The following is a 22,497-nucleotide window of genomic DNA, read 5'->3' as shown; positions in this document are numbered from 1 at the left end:
GATAGGTCGAGGAGACCGCTCATAGTGAGAGCGGCACTTACGCATCGAAAAACTGTTTCTTAGAATAAGTGAAGCAATTAAAAACGGCCTAAATACGTACAAGTGTTTGTTTTCCTAGCGATTTCTAAGTAAAACGAAAACTGTGTATTTTTTTTTTTTTCATTGCTGCGATAAACAATGACCGAAAATTGTCAAATTGACTCGAATCAATGATGCAAAGATATCCTTATGGGATTCATTTGTCCTAATCTAATCTATTTTGTTGTTTGCAAGAGTTACGTGAGATCAAGCCGAAAGCAGTGACAAGGACATAAATGAAAATCTATACGAAGTTTTGCGTGACAGATCTTTTAGGCGGTTAATGTTACGTTTTGGTTTCTCGGAAGCTTTTCAGGTTTTGGGAATTGAATCGACTGGATTTCTCGAGAGGATAAGAGGTAACTGAATACAACTTTGTTGCACTAGATTTTGAAATTTTCTTTAGCGATCGATCCATTTAAAGCGTACTTTTTAAGGTATATCTGAGACTTACATCTATCTTGAAGAACAGTACTTGATATTAATTCGAAGAAAGAAGAAAAGTAGATAATTTCAGTTTCTTCGAACCATATCTCATGATTTTTATGAGATTTATATCCTGCTAAAGGGGTCTGTGCCGGCATTTTACATCCGTAATTTACTCACGGAGGAAATTATAAATCTAGATGATTGCAAGAGAGGTTTAATTGCAAACGGCCGTTATAGTGTTTATGTACCTCAAGTTGATTTTCACTTCGCCACTCATTTGCACTCGTCGCGGTTAGAAAAAGGTAGTCTTCACGACTCTAGTCAGATTTTTAAGTAATTTTGACCATATTAAACCTTGGACGACTCCTTTTAATACTTTTACTCCAACACACTTCGCGGAAGCATTAAGGTTTAAGAAGCAAGTCACATTGGTGAGCCTCAACTTACCTTGGTTTACTCGTCGATACAGCAACGAATCCTATGACACGCTTCGGGAGTTTCTTGCTGTAAAATGATTCAAGAAGTCTTGCCCTTTGAAATAATGATGAGATAGCAATTTCGTAAACAGGAAAACTTTCACTTTCTAAGACCATGCATGCGCAATACTACTTTATCAAAGGGTATTTCCCCGAAAGTTATTTAAATCCTCGAAACACCTGAGGATGACAACACATGACAACAGCTAAAAATAGCAAATACTGATGAAACCATCATGCACTGGTGGCATGATCACCTTTCTTTGAAGATCCACATGCAGGCTAAAACGGAACACTTTCGTTTTCGAAGAAGGCTCCAAATATTTCAATGTAAGCAAGTTTAAGCCAAGTAACAGGTAAGCTGTTTCACTTGAGGATTTATCTATGCAACTGCGATTACTTTGTTTTAAAAATATGCCTCAAATATTTCAAGTCAGATGTCTTCGATAGAACTTTAAATATGGCTTAAAAATATACGGTCTGCTACACATGCAATAATGTTAGTAACATGTAGTTCTGATGCAGCTTGAAAAAAATTCAGGGTTGGGGTTTTAAAGGGAGATAAATATTACCGTTGAATAGAATAATCTTAATTTCTTTTGCGTAGTGGTTGTGGACATATCACGCTATTCTGCGGATAAACATCACTGAGAATTCGTTCATTTCGCATGGATCAGGCTTTCTGCTTCAATTTACCCCAAACTCAGCGAGAAATTTCATTATTTGAACGCTTTCTGGTTAAGAGGAATCAATTTGTTCATAAACATTTCGTTCTCCACTGAAATGAGTAACGAAGTTTCGCATATGTAGAGCGGAAGTAGAGGTCAATCACTAGAGGCTGCTTTCGTTTTTAATTTGGGAACAAATTAATTCAAATCCCTGGAACTTTCTTGGAATCCTTTAAAAATTTTTGAGATGAAAGTCATTAGTTAACCATTTTGGCAATTGTTGAGGTTTGCAAATTTGACTTGCATCGCACAGACAATTCACGTGTTCACTAATCAAGACGACCTCTCTTAGAGTTAGTTTTGAAATGCAGATTAGTTTGCCATTGTTGAGAGACAACCTTTCCTCTCTCTCCTGACGGGGAAACATAATAAGTGAATATAATGATTTGAAGAATGGATGCAGTTGTCAAAACAATCCAGGAGCAAAGTGATTTTTCTCCCAACCCAAATATACTGCGGTAGCTTTGAAATTTAGAGCTCTCGACAACAACAGATGGCAAGAATTTTCCTTTGATTTACAATGTTTATGTTAATCTGGGAAAGGTTTTGGTGGTTAGGTGCATATACACATAAAAAAAAGGAATCAAGAAGATGAAATTCACTGATTCGCATTAAAAAGGTGAAAATTATAGAATTACTCGCAGACACTCTACTGATAAAATTAGTAAATTTCATATTCCTATGTTTCTGTTTCATTAATCATTAATATAACACTTTTCAAATTATTTAAATTTAAAGGAAATACAATTACCGCTTTGGATGACAAAATCGTGTAAAGGGAAAAGAAACAAAGAATCTTCGCCTTTTTAATATACTTGCAAGATGTCGGAAAACTGCGCCGTTCCCCTTTGCCTCCCAAACAACTGCAAATGGGACGAGCAGACGGGGGAATACAGCACTAACGAAGAAGAAGAAAGAACCAGCCTCTATGTTGTGAATGCTGCTCTGGAACGATTGAGGAGTGTTAAAGGTAAGTTTTGGATTGCTTGAAAATGATCACAGAATAATTATTACCTGAAAGGGATTTTACGGAGCTAAACAGGCTATTTTGTGGCGAGAGATTCGGGCCTATGCATGTAGCATTTTAGCTGGATACACATGCTTTTTGTAATGTGTGATCTGGATTTTGTTGTAGGTCCAGTGTGTGTTGTATCTATTGCGGGTCCATGTAGAAAAGGGAAATCTTACATCTTGAGTAAAGTTTTTGATCAAGGCGAAGTTTTTCCCCTTGGACATGAGCTGGACCCAGAGACTATGGGCATTTGGTTGTGGATTGTATCAGAAAAATTTCAGGTAAAATACTTCTTATCCGTATATTTCTTTTTTAGGACCTTTTGAAAAGGGAATGAACTAGCTTCAAATAAATTCTGAAAAAAATGATTAGGGTATTATTGATAAAAATTAGAATGATAATCCTAATAAAAAGTGAAAGCAAAGAGAACAAAAGGTTGATTGCAAGGTATTCATATTCTCTTGCATAAGTTTCTTAGCAGTGTTCGCTGCTGATCCCAAAACAATTTGTACTTTGAGTAACTTGGTCTACATCTAGTCTTAATCAAAACAGAAATATTGATGAACACCAAAAAATATTACTTATCGTAAAATACTATATCTTTGTGTAATCCATTTTTGTTTGTCTTTCTGTTGTTGTTGCTGTTGTTATTTATGTGGTTGATGTTGTTTTCTGCTGTTGATGTCATTGTTGTTGTAATAATGGCTACTCTCAGGCTAGGAGAAGTTAGCTGAGGGTCTCGTTTATAGTCAAACTAAAATTATGGCAATATAAATTTTGCTGTATCTAATATCAAATGTTACATTTTAGTCACCAGTATTTTTTCTCTCAGTTTTTTGTATCTTTGATGTTGTTGTCTTCCTTGTGATATTTTCTTCGACGTAAAAGGTTCAGTTGTTATATCATCAATACCCACAGGACGCCAGCGGACAGGAATTCACAGTAGTGTTATTGGATTCAGAGGGAATAGATGCCATATCTGGGGATCATTCTGACGATCACTGTATTTTTACATTGACCATCCTTCTGGCCTCAGTATTGATTTACAACTCTGCTGGTGTACCGACAAGGACTGATCTTGACGGACTAGAGTATCCTTAATCACTGAGGTGTTTCGTTTTGTAAGCCTACGTAAATGAAATCGGAAAGCTGCTGTTCATAGTATTTTATATAATAAGCTCAGTTATGTACGCATTCTGATTGGTCCTCACTTATGATCTATTGGAGGACGGACGTATAGATGACGTCATCATTAAAACCTTTTTTTTCGTATATTTTAATTATTTATTATATAAAACAAATAGATTCCAAGTTTCCGTGCGTCTGTTCAGTAATAGATCACAGAGGACGTCAAAATGTGGTAAGAACATCAGTGACACACTCGGCTGCGCCTCGTGTGCCACGTTTTTGTTCTTACCACATTTTGACGTCATCTGTGATCTATTACTGAACAGACGCACGGAAACTTGGAATCTGTTTGTTAAATAGAGCACTTCTCTAGACCACACGGAGAATGTGGATCCATTATTAGACTACAGACTGCTGGGTAGAAGAATAATATGCATAGATCACCGAATACGATGAACTACGATGCGTCCCTTCTAACTCTCGTTGATTGAAAAACTTATTTTAAAATTATATTTGTCTTTTGATGCTTTCTTGACTTTAAAATTACTCTCAGCTACATTGTGAAGCTGTCACAGCGAATTAAAATTTTTTCAGGGAGTGAAACGTCTGATGTAGCCAAAGCTTCTTTAGAAGATGATAATGCAAAAGCCTTTCACAAGACTTTTCCTTTCTTCGTTTGGTTGCTTCGAGATGTTGTTCTTGCCCTCCCTAAAGGTTGCCATAGTATAAAGGATTACTTCTTGACCAAGGTATAATCAATAAATCTATTAAAAAAAATTTATGTACCTCAATTCGAGGGAAACTGGTCTTCCAGATAATCGTATTTATATATATTTTTTATCTTCCTTACTTGTTCTCAAGGAAATTGCCTCAGAAAATAACATAGTTTCCACTACCTTATAAATTTTCTTTTTCACCAAATTTAACATTCCACAATAAAAGATAAAATGTCGTTGGTTTCATAGTAACATTTCATAGACAGTACTTCATTTCTGAAATAAACCAAAGTATCTTGAAGGTAACGACACATAATCTGCTTCAGTAGAAACAGTCTTTTTTAAAGAAAGAGATGTGTACTTGTTCCAGGTATTCAAGACTTCTGGGCCGAAAGCTGACAAAGCAAAAGAAGTGGCAGAGAGCATCCTCAGTTATTTTCCTGGATTTGACGCCTTCAAGTTGCCACCCCCTTCGTCTGATCCTGATGTGGTGTTAAACCTCAACAGAGATGAAGTACAAGATGACGTTAACAAGTCCTTCATTCGTGGAGTCGATGAGTTTAAATCAGTAATGAGGTCTAAACTGACTCCAAAGCACAGCTTTAACGAGGCAGAGTTTGTGACTGGTGAAGGTAGAGTACTGAAAAAAATTTTAAGTTTTGCTTTGCTTATCCATAATTATGATCCTTTGGAATCGACAGACCGCCTGACTAACTGACTGACAAAAACATCCAGATGCAGCTCGTTAATTTGTCCACGAGTAAGTCTTTAAATGTTTGGGAACACCTATGGAACTTTATAGTGAGAACATCATCATTAGGAATGATAAAAATTTCCACACTTTGTAGTGGAACAATTGATGCCGTTACTTCTTCATTTACATTGCTCAGTTTCTACTGGTTTATGTCCCTCCGTTAAGACTCATTTGTTTAACCGACAGTCTTATAAACGAGTGTCGAGTTCTAAAACTTGTGAGAGTGACAAAATGAACGAACTTTTTAGCAATCAGAAACGTAAACATTTCTACAGGAAAAATCTTCAAAGGCGACGAATTAGGAACAAACTATTGTACTAAAGTGAGCAATGATATTAAAAGTTCGGCTGGAATGTAAACATAATTTTGATTCCCATGCAATTTAAGGATAGAAAATAAGAAACAAAAAAAAAAAGAAAATTGAGAGCTTTCGGGAAATCTATTTCTGTCATAGGAAAATTCCTGACAATAGCGATAAGTGCAGACAAAATATAGACATGAAGGGGCACTTAGAATTTCTTCATGATGTATCGTCTTGTTTTGATACTGTTTAGCGCTCGCCACCATGGTAACAAGCTACATCACGGCTTTAAACACCCCAGGAACAGTTCCCAATGTCCAAAACGCCTGGGATGTCTTTGTCTCGACCAAATGTACCCAGGCCAAAACGGCTGCTGTTGAAGAATACGACAAAGAAATGGAAATGGAAATGTCTGGAAAACTGCCGTGTGAGAGAGACATCATCCGTCAAGCTCAGCTGGCAGCTCTTAAGCGAGCACTGAAAGTGTTTGAGGAAGAGACGTTTGGAATATCCACCGCTAATATAGAAAAGTACCTAAACGAGTTAACGGTTAGTAGGATTTCCTACACTTATGTGCCACTGACACTTGAAAACAACTTCGGTTGTTTTATACTCTTGAGTTATTAATTTTTTCTCGAAAGAGAGGATTATTTGCAGTGCTAAATAAATATGTCTCTCTTCCTGAGAGTCACCATCGTAGTTTTTGTCAAGGGGTCGTATGGAGGGTTCTCCTTACGTGAACCAATGTTCAGTAATTACGTAAGCTCCTTGAGAGCAGCAAAACTGCCTATGAGTGATGAACTATCGATAAATTTTACCGGCACTGCAAATGACACAACATATTACTCATTGTAAGGTTCTCTTTGTTAACAAATTTTGAAATAACTCCGATAGGCGTACATGGAAAATGGCTTGAATAGCTGGCAAGAACGAAACACCCAGCTTACCAAGGACAGCTGTAAGCAGCTGCTGATTGGCCTTAAGCATCATCACCTTGATCCAGTTCTGATTCAATTGAGGGGAAAGGATGGCGCAAAAGTTTCGTTTGCTGAAGTAATGGGCTGCTACAGCGCTATCGAGCAAGGATTTAAGGCAGAGGCCACCGGGGCAGAGGACGTTTGTGCGCAAGTTTTTCTTGATTTCCACCCCGTGAGTCACTTGCACTAATCCAAGATTCTTTGATTGAGTGTTACGAAAACATCGACGGCCAATCAAAACAATTAAAAGAAAATATCACAGGGAGCCAGAAGTATATCAAAATAAACGCATATGACATTTCTAAATCGCGAAAAATGTCTATGGTTGAGCCGCGACTAGGTTTAATTTTGCATATGTTTGGCGTTAGTTTTCCAGATCAATTTTAGAATCAAGAAATGAAAAAAAAATGCAATTAATTGAGGTACTAACATGAAATCTGCCCTGAATCGACACCTTTTCTTCTAGAAACTAGACACGACGAGAGAGAAGGACGTTGTAGCGGGGTTAAATTATTGATTAGGGTCTATGTATATTTCATGATCATCACTGATGCTCTCTTAATCTATACGGCTCCGGCGTTAAATTGAAAATTGATTTCATTTTATTAACTACGAGCTTTATATTACATCACGCATGTTTAGATCTTGGCGATTTTTGCTTAACTTTATTTGCTTTCTTTAATGCAGGAGCTGCAAAATGAGATGGAGAAGCACATGGAACATTTGCAGCAACTCAAGGATTTTGACGAGAACCTGGCGTACGAAAAAGAAGCGAGGGCACAAGAAATGGAACAAAGAAAGAGAGTTGAGGTATAAAAAACAAGCAGATAAACTCAGCAAAAATAAACAAACAAAGCTGAAAAAGATAAACAATGAAGAAAAAGAAAGCCGCTAAGTACCATTGACAAAATAAATCGTACTCACTTGTAGCATGTGATAAAAAAAGCGTTCCTTGGACTGTACCATATGAAGCTTTGCTCATTAATCTATCTGCGTATATGTAGTTGTTAATTCAATATCATCATCTTGTGTCTTTGATGTTTATTTAGGAGGAGAAGGCACGTCTGGAAGAAGAACGAATTAGAAAGGAGAAGGAGGTGTGCTCAATTTTTTTCTCTGTAGTAAACTGTGAGGAGAAAAAATTGAAACGTTAGCGTGTTGTTGAGACTTCGTTTTGGTTTTCCTCGAAGGAGAGGGATCAAGAAGACCCAATGACTCTTCTCTCAATGGCTACGTTGCTCGCTTCCAATCAAACCCACAAATACTTATAATGACTTGATATAGTGCAGACAAAAAACAATTCAAATAGCTTTGTGTTTCTGTTTTTGAGCGTCATGTGGTTGCTAAAAAGGTGATGTTCTCTCACGAGCTTTTTGCTTTTTGCAAAACGTCTGTTACTGGAGTTGTCTGCAAGGCCAAGCTATGCTTAGAAACGTCCCTTTAAATTAAAACTGTCTTTCGCGACTTTTTGCTTAACCCTACTCCCGCAGTTTAAAAAACGCACAAATTTGTCCACATTCAGTTTTTAATTCTTGTCTCAACAAATATTTACAGGAATAACACCTACAATATGTCATTTTAAAGTGTATAGAATGGGCTTCTCAGGAAAAAAAAAAATTCATCATTGAAACCCAGGACTTTCCTAAAAAGTAAAATTTAAAACACAAAATAAGTAAGACATAGTGTAAAACTTGAGGTAAAAGTCACTTTTCCTCATAGGTATAGGTTCATCAAGATTAATTGATAACAGAAGTTAATTATTAACATGTCAGCAAAAGTTCCTGAAAATCTGAAAGAAAAAGAATAAATAATGAATTTTTTATGAATTTTTATGTGCACCCATGTCATTCCAAAAAAATTAGCAAAAATTTGTCCACATTCAGTTTTTAATTCATATCTCAACAAACATTTACAGGAATAACACCTACAATATGTCATTTTAAAGTGTTTAAAATGGGCTTCTCAGGAAAAAAAAATTCATCATTGGAACCCAGGACTTTCCTAAAAAGTAAAATTTAAAACACAAAATAAGTAAGACATAGTGTAAAACTTGAGGTCAAAGTCACTTTTCCTCAGAGGTATAGGTTACTTAAGATTAATTGATAGCAGAAGTTAATTAAAACTTAACCATTTCATAACAATGCTGCCTATTGCATAGGGGTAAAGTTTAGAAGCGATCCATTAATTGTCATTTCATTAACTGGTCTATTTTCTTCAATTTAGATGGAGCTTTTAAAAGTGAAACAAGAGGAAGATAGACGACGCCTGGAAGAACAACTGAGATCCGACATGGAAGATCAGAGGGAGCAAATGCAGAACATGATGAGAGCAAACATGGAGCAGTTGCACAGAGAAAGACAAAACGTCGTCGATCAGAACAAGACACTGCAGGAGGCTCTGTCGGGCATGCAACGCTCGATGAATGAAAGAAATGATCAGATAAAAAATCTTCAAAGGCAGATTCAACAAATTGCAAGCAGACCACCACCATCACCACCCAAAAAAAAGAAGGGATGTGTTGTCATGTAAACAAAATCTGCAGCATGATCAGATTAACATGTACGGGTGATGGAAAAAAAAGTTTTTTAACCCTTGATAAACTTTGTCTAGAACTTTTTATTAGTAGAGAAACAGAAATAAGTTTTGGAAGAGGAAGAATATGTTGTATTTAGCCGTTGAGATAGTGCACTATACATCCCGTTTTCAACTATTTTAAGATAGCTCTCTCCATAATGATTTTGGGACATCTTTACTGATTATCCGTCTGCGCAAACGAATAAAGAAATAACCAGAGTTTAGAATTATGGCATTCGTTATAAAGCTCGTCAGTATGAAAGGATTTGACAACCTAGTATGTTCATCCTCTCTTGGAGAGCGTATCACTCCTTTCCCAGCTACAAAGGAAAAAAATCAAATTCGGGCCTGAATGGGGTTTGAACCCATGACCTCTGCGATACCGGCGTAGCAATCTACCAACTGAGCCAATAAGCCAACTGGGAGCTGGTCATTAGGCAGTTCACATATATGATTTTCAAATATTTATGGTCATTTATTCATCACCTCACGGGTTGTATAGAACCAAAATAATGACCAGCTCTCAGTTGGCTTGTTCGCTCCCAGTTGGCTTGTTAGCTCTGTTAGTAGAACATTATTGCACCGATATCGCAGAGGTCATGGGTTCAAACCCCGTACAGGCCTTATTTTCACTACTGCTCAAGTAGTGTTCACTACTGCGAGGACCACTTTCATATCCAAGTCTTTATCCGCAGTTCATATCTATAATTTTCAAATATTAACAATCAAAAAAAAAAACAAAGCAAAACAAAACAGAGAGAAAAAAACAAAAAAGTGATGCTTTCCCTTAGTATTTTTCATTACTGTGGTGATGGCGTTCTACAAGATCATGGAATAAACACTTCCTTGAACTATAGCAATAGATTACGAGTAAAGCCTGTTGAGAGGTAAGATTTATGAAGTCTTGACTGTTTTTACGTGCCTCATGCACATTTTGTTGAGTTCAACCAAAAAAAAAGCTAACCTTAGTTTTTGCTCGGTACGTTTTATTGCTCGCTCGAAGTGGCGTTTGTCTCTTCAGTAAAAAAAAAAAAATACTTTGTCATCGAAACAGATCTTAACTGCTGTGAGGTTAGTTGATTTAGAGAATCTATATTGCTCGTACGTGCTACTATGCATTTGTGCGTTTTTCAGTCTAATACTGAGTTAAGATCAACTTGGTAATCATTCGTGTGAACGAATACCCATAGACGGTGATATTGTTTAACGATGAAATTGGTTCCATTGAAAGTAACCGTGTAAGCAACATTTTTCATTTGCAAAAATAAAAGAGTGAGAAATACATGATATTATGCAACGCGGAATTATTTGTATTTTTTTTTTTTATATCGCAGACTACTCGAGCGCAAAGCTTTAAGAGGTATTCCTGCAGTGTTTAAATAACACTGGAATCGCAATATAACCTCTTCCCCTTCACCTCAATAATAAGTGGTGTGCATTGATAAGGTTAATAAAGTTGGCATAAGATAAAACTGACTATGAGGAGAATGGATTAGATAGCTCTAGTATTCTTGATTTTATCATGCATTTACCCAAATGTCTCTTTCCTAATTGGTCAATGAGGATTGCACGACAAGAGTGATAGACAATAAGCATAATTGGCAGGCCCGATTAGTATTCTTTTGTACTCACATAAATTAGTTCGTCTTTGAGTTAAAACGTTGTTGTTCCTTAGACATACTGACGAGGCTACCTGAGCTAATCTTCATGAATACAAAACCGGAATACTAATCGTGTCCGCCATTTTTGTAAAGGGTTCTATGAGCAGGGTTGTCATAGATGACACCTACTGTACAATCTTCTCAAGCTTTTCACGAAGATCAAACGTTTTTTCGAGGAACATTAATTTTGGTTTGAGCTAGTTTTTTCACTTGACCAAATTCATTCACACTCATCCACTGAGTATGGCAATGCCATGTGGTACATTTTACAAGTGTTACAAAAACTTATTTTCATCATTAGTCAACAGCTCATAGAAACCAGCACATCTAAACGTTGCATTCTTGATGTAATATAATCCGACTGAAGATTAACAACACCGTCTGCAGAACACTTAATTCATATCCATACCCTTGGGCAGTTACAAAGTATTCACGATTTCTAACATAAAGCAAATAAATCATGAAGTTACTTGAGTATTAATGATGTTGATAATGCACGTTTTGGAGCGATTATTACTTTCTGAAATAGAAAATTCTTTTTTTCAAGACGACGAACTTTTTTCTCGGGCATGGTTTGATGAAAGCGTAAAGATTAATGCTTTTTTTTCTTTGAAAAAATCTGATCTTACTCAGTCAGACCTCATTTTTTCATCATTCGTGCAACCATTTGAACACTTGAGTGGTTTTATGTATTGAGTATTGGTTCATGATATTTTTGTTCTATTAATGTTGATACCCTATCAATTGATATTAATGACTTTTAACCTCAGTGACTTTATCAGTGTTAGCTTTAAAGTTTTTTTTTTAGTTTGTAGTTTTGCTCTTTTTTTGTGTGTTGCTTTGTTTTGCTTTGTTTTGCTTTGTTGTTGTTCTTTTTTTTTTTTCGCGTTACCACGAATTAAGCCATTTGGCGATTCCACAGAGAACGAACAAAATAAGAAAATATTGCCGGGGTAGCAAATGAATTTTGATATATTTAGATTTAAAGATTGGAATGAAAATAAAGGAGATAGATTTATTTAACCTACCGGCAGTAAACGACAAGCATGTGATTTATAAAAAGTGCTCAGTTAAAGTGAAACCTGCCTATTCTTTCGCTAAGGTTTGCGTAGTGATAGAAAGTGCAAGTCGCTCCATGTATATCTATTTTATTCATGAACCAGATCTCGTCTTCCTAATATTTAACTATTGCATGGGCGGTCTGGTATAAATGATGCTACATTACCATCATTTCACGCTGTTACTAACTATTACTTTCATAATGACGTCTGCCCAGCAGGAAACAACAAACTAGAATAATATAAGTCATTTCATTGCCAACTTTATTTGATGTTGTTTTTCAGTATGAGGCCACCGTTACATTAAGATCACTATCAAAAACAGCAAAGAATTATTGTTGTTAACATAGTTCTCAATTTCTTCACAGTATATCTATATAAATTAGATAGTTTTATGCATTCTCTATCATTAATAGACTTTGTAGTCAATATATACAGCTTTCATTTTATGTTAAAGAATTTCTTGATTGCATCCATCACTTCTCTCATGCGGCATATATAAACCAGCGGATGCAGGGCCGATGTAAAAAAGATAAATGTTACCGTAAGGGTGTACATAATTTTAGCATGTTCTACCCCTTCTGTACAAACGTAAGCTTTACAAAAGCTGACGAAAACAACCGGGACATAACAAGCAATGATAAGAGCAACAATGAATGCCACGGTGCACGCATACTTTTTGAGGCGACAAAAATCATAGAGGCTTCTCTGAGAACCACGGCGATCGCAGACAGTCAGTTGGTCTATTTGGATCTGATGACGTCGCACTAGTACAAGTATTTTTATGTAGACTGTTACGATAACGAAGAGACAAAGCAGTTTAGAAGCCTTGATGATGAAAAGAAAAGTCTTCGGGTCCAACCATAATTTTGTTACAGTTATCGAGAGAGACAGAATCCACGAGAATAACACTGCTCCTGTGATACGCCTGTTGGTGATGACTTCCTTATATCGAAGGTGAAGGTGAAGCGATAAATATCGATCAATAGTCATAAAAGTCAGTATGACGAATGACGCACTAAGCGTTGTTTGTGAAGTAAAGTCGTAAGCCGAACGCAGAACACAATAAGATTCAAAATTTCTTGTGATCTCTGCTATTTTGAAAGCAACAAAAGCTGGCGCTGCCAAAAATCCCAACAGGAAGTCACAAAAGGCGAACCATCCAAGGAGAATATTCGCTGGCTTGTGAAGTGATTTGGTTTTACAGAGCTCTTGAGCCTCTCTATGGCTGCTTCAATAACACAAAGGCTTTCTCTGGAGCCAGCGCTCTTGCTGTACTCCCCTGTCTGTGCGTCCCATTTGCAGTTGTTCGGAAGACAAAGGGGAACTGCACATTGTTCAGACATTGCGGTTTTAAAAGAGGGTTGGTTTTAAACTTTTCTGCGAAGGAACATCAAGGTTTTTATGTCAAGTTTGGTGAGAAAATACTGAACGCGTGGAAAATTTATTTGACATGAAAAAATTACCCGCCATGGATTGGCTAAAAACGAGTGCATCCTGTAACACGAGTGCAAAGTTGTAACGCGAGGAGTGCAAAATTGTAACACCAGTGCAAATTACCAATAGCGTGTACGCTTTTAAAATTTCGTCTTTCTTGACTCTGTGACGTTTTTTCACGTACATTAGTAGCAAGTAATAACATGATTTCTCTTGCAACTTGAGGTAATAAGCACTTGTTAATATGTCAAAGACTACAAATTGCACTTGCCCTATGGGATCGTGCAATTTCAATTTTGTTGTCTTTGAAAAATTTACTCGTGCATATTAACACCAAATCGCACTCGACATCATGGTATTACCTATGCTGAAATGCATCAAGCTAAAAACACTTTGCACCACATTTTTCCACCTTTTAGAAATTCTTCATGCATGAGGGTTAAATAATGGAAAATTTTGGCTGAGTCCTTCAAAAGACAGCTAGTTAAATAAAAGCTGGCGTCGATATTTAATTCGCCTTACTTAATTTATAGTCAGCTAAACCAATTCCACTTTATTTCCTTCCGTTTTGCCTTACACCAAGGAGATACCCCTGAAAATTTTCGCCTTGATTGACGGTTATACACAATAGAATTCTCATTTTGGATTCTGTGCAATGGCTTATGAGACTATAGGCTGCGAAAGTACCTTAAACGTGATATCATGAAATATCTGTAGGCATAGTATGTCGGGCTTACATAGTGATTTCTTGGTGATAAATATAAATGTTTTCAGACGGCGAGTCAACATTGTATATCAGGTGTGTTTATATCGTCACTAGCCTGGAGTTAAAAATGGTATATTGTACCATCAAATGAGACTGGAAAAATGAAATGAGTAGAAATAAGCTTTCAGCTTCCAACTTTTGACGTTAAAATAAGTGAGTTAAATATACTTAGACAATAACTGTTTCTTTTCTCTAACATTTAAATGATAGGGCTTGACGTCTTTAAGGAAAGGTCAATTATACAATTTATCTTTTCGTTTCCAAACCAGAAACTCTGAAAACGAAGCAAACAGTGTTTAATGAAATTAAATAGAACATTCACATTCACGTTGGATCCAAAGTTAATTTAGTGCCGCTTTCGCTAAGAGCGGTCCTCTCGACTTCCCGTCGAAAAAAGGTTTTTTTTTATTTTTTGCCAATGAAAAGGGCTTGGGACACGTGTTTCAAAAATAGTTTAGTTGTACTCTAGTTCTCTCTTTTTGCGTTGCCACAAGCCAAAAATGATTTTTAGGCTAGACCACCTGTGTGGAAAGCGATTGAAAATGTAAAGGACACACTTTAACAAATGACGATTCTAATTCGTTACATTAACTAATTTTGGTTTCACTTTTTACAACCCGCGAAACAGGTCATAAGAAAACGGGAAAAATAAGCATAATAACGTCACGCAATACATCAAGCTGGGTTTGTCCAATTGATTTTGATGGTCGCAAGGAAATGTTGAGTTTGTCACTCAAAACCGTTGTGGTCCATAACAGCGTAAAATAATTAATGATGTGAACAAATTTTCAGAAAGGAGGGCTAATTCATTGCGTTCCGTGTGCTAAGTCTCGGGAGAAACTGCAAGAATTCTTGCAGAGTGTATGCATGTTGTTTTGTAAATAAGACTGTAACGTATTTTAACTTGTTTGTATGTCCTATAAGCTACGCGATATGTCTGTAATGACCAGAGCACCACATCTTATTCTTAAATTTTGATCTTCTCCACACTGTGTGTAGTTCATGACCTGATGTTTCAACGAAGATTATCGAGAAGGCGCTTTACGATCACCCTTGTTTACTTTGTAAGTCACGCAAGCGTTCAAGCGTTACGACCGATCACGTTTGCGCAACGTTTAAGGACAACTCGGCATGTATTCTCCATTCAGTTGTTATGAAAACCTAAGATCCTCAACGCAGGAGATAAACAAACGAAGTTTGAACGGTGCAAAGGAGATCTTGGTCAATTTTTAGAATTATGCAAATAATCTTTGACATGAGCGCAATTGAGCAAACACATGGATTTGCGTTGTTGTGCGGGATTTCCCACACTTTGTCAACGCCCGCGAAATTTATTTCTTTATTTATTTGTCCACGAGAGAGAAGTGCTTGTCACGTGGTTTCTATTTGCGTTCAGTGAGCCGTGAAGACTGGATTCCAGTCGGCGTTTTTTCATAGTGTATTGTATGGCGGCCATTTCTCTTCTCAGTCGTTGGGTTTTGGAGAACTTATTCGGAATTTCATGTTTGTTTCTTGGGGATTTTTGTTTCCAAGGTAAGGATAAGTCATTTCATATTTTCACGGGTTCTTTGCGTGCTTTAACTTTTCAATTTTGTTGTGGGAGCTTCACGATTAAGCTCTCACGAAAGGCGATTACGTTTGTACACCTGGTTTGTGTTCTTTCTTTCATAATCTGAGGCGTTTGTTTCGTTATTTCTTCAGGTGTCTATAACAAAAGATTTTTTCACGTAAGTCAACACGCTGAAACGCGGCTTGTGTTCAGTGCAGGTTGCACAGGAGCTTTTACGCTTTCACATTTAGCCAACATTTATCGGCTTGGACCTTCGGTGCGGGTTGTGTCAGATTGAAAGGAGTCATTGTACTCTCGCAAGCCAACATTTGTCGGCTTGAATGTATTTGTGCGGGTTGCGCTTCAAAGAGTCTCAGGGTGTCTCAAAGTGTCTCACGAGTGTCTCAAAATGTCTCACGAGTGTCTCAAAAGTGTCACAAACTGAAAGAAACTATTGTTTGCCTTGAACTGTCAAGAGTGTTATCTATTTTAATAAACTGAGTTTCTAGTTAGTTGGATGGTTGTTGTTGCTCGCTCAAGCACACAAGTAAATATGGGGATCTCCATTGACCAATTCCGTTCAAGGATTGGATCTCATGAAGATTTACATCCTGATTTTAGTGAAAACTATGACCTCTTTGATGATCTCAACATTTCATCAACATCGCTGAATAATGAACCACTGATATTGAATGAATTACCTGATTTTGATTTTCGTCAAATGGTCCAGACACCCGATAAAGAGCAAAAAGAATTTTTTTAACACATTTTACATCAGATTAAAACCTCAGAAACCCCTTTCTACTGCTTCCTCAGTGGAGGGGCTGGTGTTGGCAAATCGCATTTAACAAAAGCTTTGTATCAGGCAGTGCTTAAGTATTATAACACTAGAGCTGGTGATGATTTTCATCAGATCATAGTTATACTATTAGCTCCAACTGGTAAAGCTTAAGGGTGACACTCTTCATAGCACTCTGGCCATTCCTGCCAATCAATCACTGAGAAATTACAAACAGCTTGATTCAAGTAGACTAAACACTTTGAGAAGTCAATTGATTTTTGTTGATGAAATCTCAATGGTAGGAAATGGTATGTTTGCAATACAGCTAAACAATAGGCTTAAAGATATAAAAGGCTGTAGAGAGGATTTTGGAGGTGTGAGCATAATTGCTATAATGGTGACTTATTCCAATTAGAATCTGTTATGGATGCTTATATTTTCAAAGACCTCAAAAATGTAGATTTATGCTGTTCTTTCTCCCAGTTTATGGCATAAACACTTTAAAATGTTTGAACTTAATGAAATCATGGGTCAAAGAGACAACAAATTGTTTGTAGAATTACTTAATAGGTTGCGTAAAGGTAAACACACAGTAGCTGACATTGCAAAACTTAAAGAGAGCTATACAAGAAGACATCAACAACCCAATAGATGCAGCTCACCTATTTATACAGAATGCTAAAGTAGATGAATTTAAACAAAGGGCCCATAATGCAGCCACAGGAAACAAATTCACAATAAATGCTCAAGATAGTGTTATTGGAGCTATCTCTCCAGAGCTAAGAAACAAAATACTAAGACAAATACCCAATGATCCAAGAAAAACAAAACAGTTAGCCTCAACCCTTTGTCTTGCTGAGGGTGAAAGAACACACCTTGTCATGAATGTACGAACCGAAGATGGCATGACAAATGGTGCTGGAAATGTTGTTAAACTAGTTCAGTTACATCCACAAACCAAACCATCTGGTATTGTATGGGTACAATTTGACCACTCAGATGTAGGTCAGAAAAAAAGGAATGAAAAAAGACATTTGTATGTACAATGAATTGAACACACATGGACCCCAGTAAACCCTGTGACTACACAGTTTGCGGTAGGTAGAAACAGAACAGCACAAGTTGTTAGAAAACAATTTCCACTGTGTCCCGCAGCAGCAAAAACAATTCACAGGTCACAAGGTGATACTGACAGTAGAATTGTTGTGGATTTTAGTACCAGAAATACTATTCCACACATACATTATATGGGACTCAGTAGAGTGACTGCTATAGAAGGCCTATATATTTCTGATTTGTGTGAAAGCAAGATTGCTGTTAATCCAGATGGAGAGATTAAGAACAACTGCAAAACTTAAGCTTTGCATCTCCCTCTCCATGACATAACATTTTCCCTTCTTAAACTGTGTTATCTTAATGTAAGGTCTCTTCACAAACACATAGAAGATATACGTAAAGACTTAATTTATCTAAGTGCTGATATCAATATTTTCACAGAAACAAGATTTAATTCTCAAGATAATAATGACATGTATGACATTGCTGGTTATGTTCTCTTCTGTAATGATAACCTTAATTCCAGCAATGGATCAAGGTCTTATGGTGGTACAGCTGTGTACAGTAAAATCCCATACTTACCTGGATACCCCTATTGTCACAATATACATGGTGTTGAAATAACAGTAATTAAGTTAGCAAGGTTTGAGGATTGGACAATCATAGGGATATATCACTCCCCAAACGTGCCTGTAAGACAACTTTATGAAGCAATAACTGAGGTTTAAAATAACATTTCACCAGACAACAATATCATTACTAGAGACTTTGATATAAATTGGCTTGTTGAAACAGACAGAAGACCTTTGTATAATTTACTAGTGAGGGATAACCACTACAAACAGTTCATATCAACTTATACAACTGACAACAACACAGTAATTGATCATATATATACAAATATATCTAACATTGATATACAAGCAGATGTTTTAGAAACACATTTCACAGATCATAAAGCTGTTTGGGCCTCATTTCACGGTGTCCTATAACAAATTACTTTATCATGATGTACATTGTTTTTAAGTTAAGAGAGCAACAAAAGAAAGCAGTAAATAGTTATGAAAAGAGTTGTTTCTCTTTTTTCAGAGGAATTTGTAATGAGAAACTTGCAAATAAGGAAATGCTGCTTATTCATTTGGTACCAGAACAGGCCTTTTAAAATTAAGTTTGAAGTCATCTTTCTAAGAGTTGTCCAGTTTAACAGCCTTTACAAAAGACAAAAATAAACTACATAACACACAGTCCTGAAATTTCAAGGCAGCTCCCTAAGCATCTTGGCTAATTTCTAACTGCAACCTTTATTGACAACCCTGCATTAAACAATTATTCCACAGTTAAGTCTGCAACCCCTCCTGAAATACTCCAGGATACCAAAAAAAACAACAACAAGCAAACAAACATATTAGTGAAGTGAGCAACAACCACATGCGTGACTTTCACGTAATATAAAATTCGTGATTGCAGCATTCCCACGTGCGTAAAGTGCTTGTAACTTACGGGAAACACACGCATGTTACACCAAAAAAACCCGCGTGGTACAAGAGGCCGATTACTCGCAATTTCTCGTAGTTTTGAATTTCCCTTTTGTTTTTCAGAACACCCATATACCTGTACTTTTTTACACCGATGCGATAGAAATTAATTGGAAAAACATTCCTTGAAATAGGAAGTCGTCCTGTATTTTCAGCGAAAAAGATTGTCAAGTGATCAAAACAACACCGGCCAGATTATAGTCACGTGCTCGGCAACGACTTGTGGAAAGCGATCATCTTTCATTCTTACCATCAAAACAGTCACGCTTGCGTAGAAGAATAACAAAACGAAACGATTACAACGGAAAGACCCAAATTGGCGTAGAAAGAAATAATGCTGCAAATTACCATTTTTTTTTTTATCTCATATGTACATGTTTCTGTGGGAATTTCTGTGTCAACAGCTTGCTGTCACTCACAAACTCTTCGTGATTCTCGCTAGTCCTCGTTATGTTCAGCGCATGGACGATTCGAAGACGCTTCAAATTTGGTTTTTTAGTTGATCATAGCACTAATCTGAAACATTTGAAGTCCATTTCAATATAGTAAATGTCGAAACAGGCGTGTAAAGACAATAAATATCGCAACGATCAGTGCAATCATAATAGCGCCACGACTTTGGACTTACTTCTTCGGAAGGATAGATCTCGAGTTCGAAGCCGACTAATTAAGACTAATTACTAAGAGTCCACGCTAATTTGCATATCGCAGAGCGCCCACAAGAACTCGTTTCTACGCTATCGTGTATCCACGAGTTAAAAAGTAGTAGCAGAAATTTTTTCAATTTTTTTTCAATGACTGTTACGAAAATATTTACTGCTTCAAGTATTTCCAGTATTGCCGTATAAACAAATAAATAGCCTAAGCCACCAAGAGGTAATTTATTTGACATAGTTTGAAGCTACACTGGTTTGCAGATTTAATGAATGTAACCGAAGAAGTTACAATTCATAGACCCAACGTTTCGACACTCCTGTCTAGTGCCTTCATCAGGGGTGATCTAAACGCTGCAACAAGAGGTCCTTTTATATGATCACTAATTAGCGGCCTTTTTTTTTTTTTTTTTCTGACGAGGTGTAAATAGGCGTCAGGAAGTAGACCGCCATCGTCACGATTTAAAGGAGCGTGGGCGGAGTTAATGTGCCAAGCCTCCAAACAAAGGCGCTGGTGGTAACGCCGATTAGTAGTGATAATTTTAGAATTATCCCACCCAATTGTATGGTTGGTTAGGCAAGTATGCTCCGATAAAGCTGAATTTTCCTTTTTGCAAAGAAAAACCGCTTTTTGGTGCTCTTTTAACCGTGTACCAAACTGGCGTTTGGTCTGTCCGATGTATTCGTTATCACAGTCATTGCAAGGAATAGAATAAATGGCGTCGGTTCGTTGTTCTTTCGTGACAGGATCCTTAGGTTTGGCGAAAATATGCCCCAAAGTCTGATTAGTGATCATATAAAAGGACCTCTTGTTGCAGCGTTTAGATCACCCCTGATGAAGGCACTAGACAGGAGTGTCGAAACGTTGGGTCTATAAATTGTAACTTCTTCGGTTACATTCATTAAATCTGCAAACCAGTGTAGCTTCAAACTATGTCTGATTGTCCACCTGGTTGCCGTGTGAACTTTAATATAAGGTAATTTATTTGTTGAAGACGATTACCAAACGTTCAAAAACACGCCAAAAAGCTTCCAGGGAGGGAAGGAAAGGCATATTGCTTGATAAAAGGAAAAGTTAATACCCCAGATCCCTCCTGTGAATCTGTATTTGTTCAAATAATTCCCACACAAAAATTACTATTCAGACTGTTGATTCCAGGCCTAATATCACCCCTGTAGTACAGTTGACTCACAGTGAGCGACAGGTTTGCTTCCGCTCAAAAACCCCTTCCAAACACTTTGTCAATAAAATCCCACACAAGTACGCATTGCGGACCTAAGTTGGTGGATGAAAGTTAATGATATTCCCGCGTGTTTGAGGCAATCGGTGACCTTATTGGTGTATAAAATATGCGCAGACATGCTTTTTTAGCCCGATTAACGCCTGCATTTGAAAATTCTTTCATACAAATTGGTGAATTTTTGATACGCAAATTAAGGTCGAAGAGAAGGGTCTCCCCCACGCTAGTAAGAAAAATTTTTCAGGTGAAGTTTCCATATTTTGTCTGTGAACTAACTGAATACATCTTGTAACCTGTAGCAAGATAGAATTCCGTGAGCCATACTATTACAGTCGCTATGCGCTCGACAAAATCTGTGAAATTTATACTTTTGTTCGCTGTCCACACGGGTGGTCTAGCCGAAAAATCACTTTTGGCTTAGGGCGACGCGAAGAACAACTAAACAATTTTTAAATATATGTCCTAACCCCTTTTCATGGGAAAAAAATAAAAGAAAACTTTTTTTTCGACGATAGGTCGAGGAGACCGCTCATAGTGAGAGCGGCACTTACGCATCGAAAAACTGTTTCTGAGAATAAGTGAAGCAATTAAAAACGGCCTAAACACGTAAAAGTGTTTGTTTTCTTAGCGATTTCTAAGTAAAACGAAAACTGTGTATTTTTTTTTCATTACTGCGATAAACAATGACCGAAAATTGTCAAATTGACTCGAATCAATGATGCAAAGATATCCTTATGGGATTCATTTGTCCTATAATCTAATCTATTTTGTTGTTTGCAAGAGATACGTGAGATCAAGCCGAAAGCAGTGACAAGGACATAAATGAAAATCTATACGAAGTTTTGCGTGACAGATCTTTTAGGCGGTTAACGTTATGTTTTGGTTTCTCGGAAGCTTTTCAGGTTTTGGGAATTTTGAATCGACTGGATTTCTCGAGAGGATAAGAGGTAACTGAATACAACTTTGTTGCACCAGATTTTGAAATTTTCGTTGACGATCGATCCATTTAAAGCGTACTTTTTAAGGTATATCTGAGACTTACATCTACCTTGAAGAACAGTACTTGATATTAATTCGAAGTAAGAAGAAAAGTAAATAATTTCAGTTTCTTCGAACCATCTCATGATTTTTATGAGATTTATATCCTGCTAAAGGGGTCTGTGCCGGCATTTTACATCCGTAGTTTACTCACGGAGGAAATTATAAATCTAGATGACTGCAAGAGAGGTTTATTTGCAAACGGCCGTTATAGTGTTTATGTACCTCAAGTTGATTTTCACTTCGCCACTCATTTGCACTCGTCGCAGTTAGAGAAAGGTAGTCTTCACGACTCTAGTCAGATTTTCAAGTAATTTTGACCATATTAAACCTTGGACGACTCCTTTTAATACTTTTACTCCAACACACTTCGCGGAAGCATTAAGGTTTAAGAAGCAAGTCACATTGGGAGCCTCAACTTACCTCAGTTTACTCGTCGATACAGCAGCGAATCCTACGACACGCTTCGGGAGTTTCTTGCTGTAAAATGATTCGAGAAGTCTTGCCCTTTGAAATAATGATGAGATAGCAATTTCGTAAACAGGAAAA

General features: G+C 37.0%; 3 protein-coding genes and 2 long non-coding RNA genes across 6 annotated transcripts in view; 2 read left to right on the top strand and 3 right to left on the bottom strand.

The window, feature by feature from the left end:
• LOC113684133 (guanylate-binding protein 6) overlaps positions 1-1,191 on the bottom strand; it is a 10,325-nt gene extending 9,134 nt beyond the window's left edge. The window contains exon 1 of the mRNA XM_027201469.2: positions 955-1,191. The gene's annotated coding sequence lies outside the window, so the exon portion shown is untranslated. The remainder of the gene's footprint in view (positions 1-954) is intronic.
• On the top strand, positions 332-9,397 carry LOC113684130 (guanylate-binding protein 7). Of its 2 annotated transcripts, none has more exons than XM_027201467.2 (11): positions 332-437; positions 2,450-2,681; positions 2,847-3,004; positions 3,642-3,814; positions 4,405-4,600; positions 4,938-5,199; positions 5,876-6,171; positions 6,517-6,771; positions 7,287-7,409; positions 7,649-7,696; positions 8,823-9,397. In XM_027201467.2, exons 2-11 carry the CDS (start codon positions 2,534-2,536, stop codon positions 9,126-9,128), a joined length of 1,965 nt encoding a protein of 654 aa, XP_027057268.2. In that variant the 5' UTR covers positions 332-437; positions 2,450-2,533; the 3' UTR covers positions 9,129-9,397. The 2 variants fall into 2 exon arrangements, with proteins under 2 accessions (XP_027057268.2, XP_089056613.1); XM_089200487.1 differs by lacking the exon at positions 332-437 and adding an exon at positions 1,175-1,339.
• On the bottom strand, positions 8,251-22,497 carry LOC149048833 (uncharacterized). Its single transcript, XR_016185006.1, has 3 exons — positions 22,372-22,497; positions 8,528-8,600; positions 8,251-8,388 (listed from the first exon to the last, which is right to left on the bottom strand). It is a non-coding gene; the product is annotated as an uncharacterized LOC149048833 (long non-coding RNA).
• Positions 12,215-13,125, bottom strand: LOC149048835 (trace amine-associated receptor 7f-like; the record flags this gene model as incomplete). Its single annotated transcript, XM_089200489.1, has 1 exon — positions 12,215-13,125. A coding segment is annotated over one exon (792 nt), but the record flags the coding sequence as incomplete, so codon positions are not given.
• Positions 15,518-16,156, top strand: LOC149048834 (uncharacterized). Its single transcript, XR_016185005.1, has 2 exons — positions 15,518-15,628; positions 15,797-16,156. It is a non-coding gene; the product is annotated as an uncharacterized LOC149048834 (long non-coding RNA).

The sequence above is a fragment of the Pocillopora damicornis genome, chromosome 3, assembly GCF_964200805.1.
Source record: "Pocillopora damicornis chromosome 3, jaPocDami1.2, whole genome shotgun sequence".
In the NCBI taxonomy this organism is placed as follows: Eukaryota; Metazoa; Cnidaria; class Anthozoa; order Scleractinia; family Pocilloporidae; genus Pocillopora; species Pocillopora damicornis.
This window is presented reverse-complemented; position numbering and strand designations above follow the sequence as displayed.

Coding starts and splice junctions, on each gene's coding strand:
- LOC113684130 (XM_027201467.2), top strand. CDS start 2,534: ATGTCGGAAAACTGCGCCGTTCCCCTTTGCCTCCCAAACAACTGCAAA. Junction 3,005..3,641: donor TTGTATCAGAAAAATTTCAG/GTAAAATACTTC, acceptor CAATACCCACAG/GACGCCAGCGGACAGGAATT. Junction 7,697..8,822: donor GAATTAGAAAGGAGAAGGAG/GTGTGCTCAATT, acceptor TCTTCAATTTAG/ATGGAGCTTTTAAAAGTGAA.